Source organism: Propithecus coquereli, unplaced genomic scaffold (assembly GCF_000956105.1).
Source record: "Propithecus coquereli isolate 6110/MARCELLA unplaced genomic scaffold, Pcoq_1.0 Scaffold355, whole genome shotgun sequence".
In the NCBI taxonomy this organism is placed as follows: domain Eukaryota; kingdom Metazoa; phylum Chordata; class Mammalia; order Primates; family Indriidae; genus Propithecus; species Propithecus coquereli.
Window position 1 is genome coordinate 471,623 of NW_012149230.1, and position 8,551 is coordinate 480,173.

At 43.0% G+C, this 8,551-nt stretch overlaps 1 protein-coding gene across 1 annotated transcript in view; it reads left to right on the forward strand.

The window, feature by feature from the left end:
• The first annotated feature begins 2,696 nt into the window (after positions 1-2,696).
• LOC105816074 (zinc finger protein OZF-like) overlaps positions 2,697-8,551 on the forward strand; it is an 8,834-nt gene continuing 2,979 nt past the window's right edge. The window contains 4 exon segments of the mRNA XM_012651389.1: positions 2,697-2,730; positions 4,773-4,861; positions 6,953-7,100; positions 7,395-7,496. Coding sequence (XP_012506843.1) covers positions 2,697-2,730; positions 4,773-4,861; positions 6,953-7,100; positions 7,395-7,496 — 373 coding nt within the window.

An 8,551-nucleotide genomic window follows, 5' to 3' on the forward strand; every position in this document is an offset into this window, starting at 1 on the left:
AAAAGCTGTGATCATGGAGGATTGGACCCACAAAATGTAGAAGAGGCATGATCTAACCTGCCATATTTTTAAATTTAATTTTTATTATTAAAACTTACTTCATGGAAATTTTCATACATACACAAAAGTAGCAGCAAAACATAATGAATCCTTATATATCTATCAGTCACTGTCAACAACTGTCAACAACTTGCCATTCCTGTTGCACCTATTATGCTAATATTTGTAATAAACCATTATCAAAAGCGACTTCTGAAGGCTTTGGGGATTTTGGGGGGAGGGAAAAGAAGGGGAAGTTCAGCTGGTAGAGTGTCCTGTGGAGCTTCTCTTGGGGATCACTGAACCCCAAATTGTAGAGGCCTTAGCATTTCTTCAGAAATCCTGGCCCAAGGATCTCATGATTGAGGTTTTTCTTTCTTTACAGTAGCATCTTTGTGGATGTCTGTCACATGCTGGCCAAAATAGTTCTTGGAAAGACCGGATCCAGAGTGCAGGTGTGAAGATTGGATAGGCTGAATTTAGGTAGAGATCTCAGCTGGTGGAAGTGTTGGCCTGGGGTTGTCCTAAAAGTTGGAGTGTGCACCCTCCCAACACCTCCTGATTCCGGAAGTAACAAACAGGAGAGCAACAACTCAGCTGTCTTCATCCTTGTCCCAGCAGAACTGAGTAGGACTAAATCCCGATGGGCCTGTCATGGAGAGTGGGGTGCAGAATGTACTCCCAAGAGGCTGAATTAATGGAACCTGGATAAATATAAAATCAATGACCAAGGGATTTGGAGGAATGATGCATATGAACTGGCTAGGAAACACGAAATAGCAAATAGGAATAACACGGCACTTTTCTGGGCAGAGACATATAAACACTGTGGGGCTAAGATGGCCTAGGAAGGGCCCCACCTCTCCATGAATCAGAACACAGCACTACAGTAACAGGAACCCAAACGGCGGTCAAAGGACGACGTGCTCTCAGGTAAGGGTGCAGAGGAGGCGGAACCAGTGAATGGGCCACTCGTTGTGTGCAACAGCAGCCAGAATGTGAGAGCGTGAGGCATCCGTCAGGATGCCTGGAAAGAGAACCTCAGGCGCGGAACTGTGTGTCGAGCGCTATGAAGTAGTGCTGCAGCCCCGCTTATTCTGTGGAGAGCGACAAAGGGGACAAGCCCACTGGGACCTCTGCTCTCTCGACCTCCCATCTTCTTTCCCTAAAAAACTCTCAACAGTCCTTGATGGTTTATTAAACGCTCCCAATAGCTCCCGTCCGCTTTCGCCGGAGAGGCCAACGGTAACACTGCTTTTCAGGGCCGCGCGAGGGCTTGTCTCTGCCTGCAGAACGAGCCGGGGTTTCGGAGGGCAGGGCAGGGTCTCAGTTCCAGTCCGGCGACCCGGCTGAGCCGGACTACATTTCCCAGGAGCCTCGGCGCGCACTTCCGCTTCCGGCCCCTTTGTATGGACACGTTCTGCACCCGGCGAAGCTGTCTTCGCTCTTCTGAGCAGAGACCCTCCTAGTGTCTGGACACGGGAGGCGCAGATGCTGGGGAGGGTGTGTGTCCAGCAGGGGATTGCTAGATTTGGGGGCCCAGCTGCGCCCCTCTGAGTCTCTCTCCAGGCCCACTGATCCGACCATAATTCTTTCTGCTGGAGCTGGGGCGGTGTCCGTCGGGGCTCGGCCACCTTGACCCGCCCCTTCGGCCCCAGGAGCGTTTTCTGTGTGCCTAACAGTGGGGTACGTGTGTGTTTAATATCTGAGACACCTCTGGGTCCTTCGCTCGGAAACAGGCTGAGGGCCCACGTACCCTGAAGCGCTTGGCTGGAAGGTGAGGCACGTAGCGCCCAAGACTCCCAGTGCTTGGGCCAGGTCAGAGACCAACGCATCTGTGTGTCCCTGCAGCCTTCAGTGTGGAACCGTTTTATGGATTGACAGCGTTAATGAGGGAGGAGATGGATGTAAGAGATCCGTTTGTCTACCTTTCAAGAGAGCGGAGTTGCTCTATGATGTGACTGTGGGCAAGTTACTGCACTCTAAGCTTTGGGATCCTTATCTGTGAAATGTTTATTGTACCTACTTTTAAGTTATGGTTGTGAAGATTAAATTGAATTTTGACATGAGACAGTTGACACAGAGCCAGGCACCAAGTAAGGGCTCAATCAGTAATGGAGATGATTACTAACAGGCATCTATCTCCTCATTTGTACATAAAAAGAAACTGAAAACCAGGAAGGAACAGTAACTTGTTCTAGGTCACCCAGCCAACTGGCACATAGTAGAAATTAGAATCCAGGTGCCGTCACTCCCAGTAGGGGACTTTCTCACCGTGTCCTGCACTTGTGGATTCATCAGGCATGTTGGTAACAGCATCTTTATGTTGTTTATGATTGTCTGTGTTTCTGGGTGTCTGACTCTGCAGGGCCCTGGGGTAAAGCTATTGAGTCTTGCCTGTGTTTGGGACTTCCTGGAGACTGAGTGGCTGCAGAAGTTCTTGACTTTAGCCTTAGTTCAAAAGATACTGTTTTAGACTCCCTAATTGTGTTATGAGTAGGGTCTCAGAGAATGAAAAAAGAAATATAATGAAAAAGAAAAATTCAATCAGAATCTCTTGCCAGAGTTTCTGAGAGAATGCTGGCAATTCCCAGGAAGAGACGTGGAGGACTTGGGAAAGGTTGCTATACCCAAATGGTGGTGCAAAAGCTGTGATCATGGAGGATTGGACCCACAAACTCCAGAACAGAGGTAAGGAATACAAGTGAGAGAGGGTTCTGCCATTGGCTGGGCACCTACAGTGTGCACACATAACCTCATTTTAGTTTTTCTTTGCAGCAACCTTGTAAAATGTGTGTGGGCAGCACTGAGACCTTGGGCAAATTAACAGTTTCCTCATCGGTAAATAGTGATTTATGGAAAGCACTTGGTACATGGTGAGTGTGTGACGAATGGTAGTAATTTTACTAATATCATTCCCTTTTTATTTGAAGCTCTGAGAAAATAAGATGTCTTACCTTCGTACTCTTTCCATTGTAACAGCTGCCTCTCTGAAGGATGAGAGAGGGGGCAAGTCAGAATCCTTGGAAGGAGATAAGGAAATGGGTGTGGAGAAGCTGATGATTTGATTTGATTTGGCATTGTAGAATATGGGAGAGCCCTAGTCCCTTGAACCTTCTGTGAGCTCAGGTGTAGAGCTGGGGCCTGCATATTCAGGGTCCATGGACCTGCTGCCCAATGTGGCAGAATTAAAAAGTGCTCTTTCTTAAGGAGGTACAGAGGGATGGCCCAGATCAGAAGGGATTTCCATAATCTATCTCTGGGCTGTTTGTCTTTCCCATAACATCCTGCCCTCAGCCCCTCTGATTATCTGGAGGCCCTGGAACTTAGGAGCTCCTATCTCTACCTTACCCCTATGGGTTGTCAGTATCTAGCACAGGAAGGGGGCAGGCATCTTGTAGGGAAGTGGGGCTTTGGGAGTGTGATCAAACATACTGATTATACCTTTTTCCCCCCCATAAAACAATGTATAGAAAGAAAACACTGTAAAGTCTTGTTGTGTTGATATGCAGAAGGTATTGAGAATAATAATTAACTCATGATTAAATGACCTTTCCTGAGTGCTTATTCTGTACCAGATACTGGTTTGGGCCCTATATTTGCATTAATGCACAATGCAGTGAGGTAGGTACCATTATTATTTTTTAAAATGAAGAAACTGAAGCCCAGAAGAAACTTTCCTATGGTCATACAGAACCAACATTTAAGGCAGGCAGGGAGACCCCAGGGCCAATGTTCTAGTGAGAAAGGATTGTGGGAGGCATGGACTTTAAAAAATTGTGAAACCCTGTACAGTTTATAATTACTGAGGGCTAGAAATACTTCTTTCCCAAAAAAATCCACAAGTTTTAAGTACTGCTTTTTTGGAGATGGGGGAGGGACAATTAAAGAAATAATAAACTGTAGCTTATTAGGAAAATACAGAACTATATATATAGAATAACATAAATAGCATGCAACCCTATGACCCAGAGGTAAGCTCAAAGAAATACTCAGAGTTAATATGATCAGTAGTTTTCTCCCTGTGGCAAAAAATAAAAATGGATAAGTAAATCATAAGCAGAAGTTTGCTTGATGGGCATGGACTTAGACAAAGGGAGTGAAGTGGGTTGTTCAATAATTCATTCACAATACTTTGGGTCTGCTGTGCCAGGTGCTTAGGATGCGGGGGTGAATGAGATGACTCGCTGCAATTTAGTGGATTGTGTGTGGTGGAACAGACCTAAGATGGCCACAGACTTACCGTGGGCTTGGAATATTTACTATGAGATGGCTGAAGGTCTCTGTGACAGTGACTACTGGGATGAGCACTGCTGCCTTTTGCCTCTGTGACTTCTTTTTCTTGTTCTATAAAGTTGGATGGTTTCTCCATTTGTGAATAAAGGAGTTGAGGCTAGAGGTCTCTAAGCTCCTCTCCAGCCTGAACATTAAGGTTTGTTTTTTTTTTCCTCTTTCTTTTGGTCACAGGGAACCTTGTTCTCAGAGCAACAGCTCATGTAGATAGATGCTGAACCCAGTTAACGGTCATACTTTCCCCGATTAAGTTTACAATCATTCTGTCCTCTGGGTTTATCTTTGAAGCCTCATTACTTAGGTGTCTGCAAAATCCTTCAAACCAACCATATGACAGCCAAGGTCGGGGCACATTTTTTGTCATAAGTGGTTGTTTATAATCTAATAGGTTCGAGATACATAAAGATGAACTGGATTCTTCTATATCGATTTCCTTCCAGCTTTGCCATCTAGGGACTCAGCCCTTTCCCAAAAGGGGTGTCTTGAGGAAGAAAACATGGCTGCTCTTTGCCAGACAACAAAGTCCCAGGTGAGTTGGGGGATTTTCTCTCTTCCCTGGAATCTCATTTTAATTGCCAAAACAAATAGATTTCTTTCTCTTAGCATGAAACTTGTCAGCCCCATTAACAGCAGCAGTTTGAAAAGATAGGATCAGGTGTGTGGGATGGACTACCAACCAGATGGTGCATGGGTGCTCCTCTGTTGTATGGAAGGAGCAGGAAGGGTCAGGAGGTATGGCAGCCTCTGCCATTGACAGTGTGGAAAAGGGAAGGGGAAGATGAAGCTTCTTTAGCAGATAATTGGGGAGGATGACTCCTAGAACATGGTAGGGTGACAATCAAGCTTCTCATTGTTTGCTTGAGACATTTGGTGTAGACGTGCAAAGGCACATGGCACATTTCTTGCTTCCATCTGCTTGGAATCCCTTGGGGAGAAAATCTACATGACAGAAGTCAGCAAATTTATTGAGGGCCTGCTCAGTAATAAAGTGCTGTGGGGAAAATGCTGTATGAATTTTGAGGAATGTGAGCAAGTGTGTCTGGCTGAGAAAGGTTTAGGAAGGCTTTATGCATTCAACCAGGATTTTAAAATCTTTTTAAGCAACTCGCAAGCTAATGAAGGCAGTGAAATTTGAAGTGGGTCCTGAAACATGAGATTCTTGGAAGACGTATAGAAAGTCAGTGACATAAATGACTTGGAATCAAGAATACTGATTCCTCTGAAAAAGGAAAAAAAGAAGTATATTGAAATCATGGATATGTTGTTCCACAAAAACTTAAAAGGCTTCTGATACCCAAAGATATTTCCTTGATATAATTTGCAGGCTTGGTATATTTCTTAGTTTCTCACTTACCACGTCTCACTCTTAACTTAATGAAGATAACATTAAGGCCAGCTGAACAATAGGCTTGGGTGGGAAGGCCACATCCTGAATCTGACTTTTTATTACAGAGCTAAGTCACTTCGTTTAGTTGAGAAGTTTTAATGGGCCTTTGTTGCTCAAAGCCAACTTATTTCCCATTGTATGAGATCTAGAAACAGTTTGATTTTCCAACCATGTGAAGGACCAAATTTGTGGACTCTGTATTCTGTTTTATTCTGTCTTGAAAATTGGCAGATTCTTTCCTGAGTTTAACTCTTTCTTCTTTGCCAAACATATCTAGTAGCATTCTACACAAACCAGAATGGCTCTTTCCAGCTGATTGCCCTAGAGCCACAGGCCCAGTGAGCATTTACTCTTCCCTCATAGTTGCTAATTATTTTGCCAGTATATATCAAGAGTCTACATCTTTCTGGCCTTAAATATCCATTTCCTTGAAACCTGTCACCTGATTGACCTTGAAACCTGTCACCTGATTGTCAAGCCAGTGCCACCTGTATATTTTAAGTTTTCATTACGATGCCTCCCACTTCAAGTTGTTAATTTCTGAATTAGTTAGGGTTGGCTTATAATAACTGTTGTAACAAATAGACCCAAAATATGTAATGGCTCTAATACAACAGAAGTGTATTTCTTGCTCTCATAACCATATGAGAAGGTCAACAGATTGATAGGGTGGCCATTCAGGGACTTGAGCTATCTGAAGCTATCTTTACCACATGGCTTTCAGACTCACTCTGGGGGCTCTGTCCATACCAGCCAGTCAGAAGGGGAAAACAACATGGAGGAATATATGTGAGGCAAGCCTGGAAATGGTACATATTACTTCTGCTTGCACTCCATTGACTAGAATCTCATGGCCACATCTAACTGCAGAGGAGATTGGGAAATGTTTGTGTACCTAGAAAGGAGAGGAAGCAGTGTATTTTCTTGAACAGTTAGCTGCTCTGACACCTCTCAAACATTTACATTATTTAGAACTATTTTGCCATTTTAAGCTATAAATAGATATGATTCTTTGTTTATAACTGTTTCTCCATATTTCTGATGATTTTCTTATAATTCAGTTCTATATATAAAACTACTATAAAATTATGACAAAAGGGTATACACGTTTTAAGATTCTTTAATATATGAGTCAATAAAATCTTGTCTTTGACACTATGAACATGGTTGGATCCATTTTCTCTCCATCCCATCCATCTCCCCTAATTCTGCCTCATTCAACCTTTTCTTCAGAACCCCATGCAGGTGTTTCAGTGCTTTGTGTCATTCAAGGACGTGGCTGTGAACTTCACTGAGGAAGAATGGAGAGAACTGGACCCTACTCAGAGAGTCTTGTACAGGGATGTAATGCTAGAGAACTATAGGAACCTGGTCTCCTTGGGTAAGCTTAGGCCGTTTCACCTCAGATCCACCTTTGAAGATACCTTTGCTTTCTAAAGATTCCTTGTTCCTATTAGGGGATAATAACAAATGATGCTTTGGTTATTGTTTCCTCCCAGAATCCAGATCGAATCCTTTAACCGTTTGTCACCTTATTTGGGTAGAAAATACTTAGTTGCTTTTGAAAAATTATCTTGTCTTCTGCACTCTAAAATGCAACAGAGTCAAACTGAGGATGGGGTGGTGCTTTGTATTTTGAACTTACAATCACATTCCATTTTTTTCCCTTGAATAGGATTTCCTTTTTCTAAACCTGATATCATCTCCCAGTTGGAGCAAGCAGTAAACCCACGAAGACGAATGCAGGAGGGAGAAGTGCTAAGAAGCAGCTGTCTATGTAAGTGAGAACAAGGCAGATTGCGTCTTTTGAAATGAGTTAGAAGTTCTTCCTCAAATCCTCTAGGCCTGTAGAAAATATTGAAGCCCACAGTCTCATTTTCACTTGGCCATGTCAGAGTCCTGATAGCTTACCTCTCTACTTCTTCTCAGACTCAAGGGGAAGGTACTTCCATCCTTAAAGTTATAACCCCAATGTTTAATCCAGAGATCACCCTTTTACCTCATCCTCAGGCATTTTATGAGGTTTTTCCCCTCTCCTGTTTGTAGTTGGAGTCTCTCATTCATTTATATTGTCCCCATCATACCTGGTTTTTTGCTACCTAAAACATATGAAGAGAATGAAAGAATTTGAACAATTTTAAGTGTGTAAAATTTACTAATTTGCTGAGTAGATTTGAGAGATGAGGGTATAACAGACAAAGATAATTCCTAGGTTTGGTAGGTATAGATGGATGGAAGTTTGCATTCCCGAGATGGAGAATACAGAGGGAGTAGCAAGTTTGGGGGGTGGAAGAAGAGTTAGATTTATCTAAGTTGTTTTAAATGTTTATAGCAGGTCTAAAACAGTGGTTCTCAAACAGGGACAATGTCCCTCAGAGAACATTTGGCAATATCTGAAGGGTACTATGGGCATGTAGTGGGTAGAGGCCAGGAAAGCTGCTAGACACCCTCCGATACATAAGACAGTCCCCACACAGAGACTTATCTGGCCAAAATGTCAGTAGTGCTGCAGTTGAGAAAATCTGGTCTAAGTGGTGATGTCTGGAGGCCAGATGAATTAAGGAGGATATGTCAAATGTATCTTAGTAAAGGAAAGAATTCTTAATTGGTGGTACAAATTTGGGAGTCATCTGAGAATAGGTGGTAATTGAAGCCATGGGAGTGGATGAAATTACCCAAAGAGCATGAAAAGGGTTACAAGAGATCCTAGAACCCTGATGAACACAAACTTTCAAGAATCTACAAAAATAAAAAATTACATGTACATATCACCTTTGTGATATTTCAAGAGTAAATACATACAGAAAAAACTGGTCACAAAAATAATAAAGT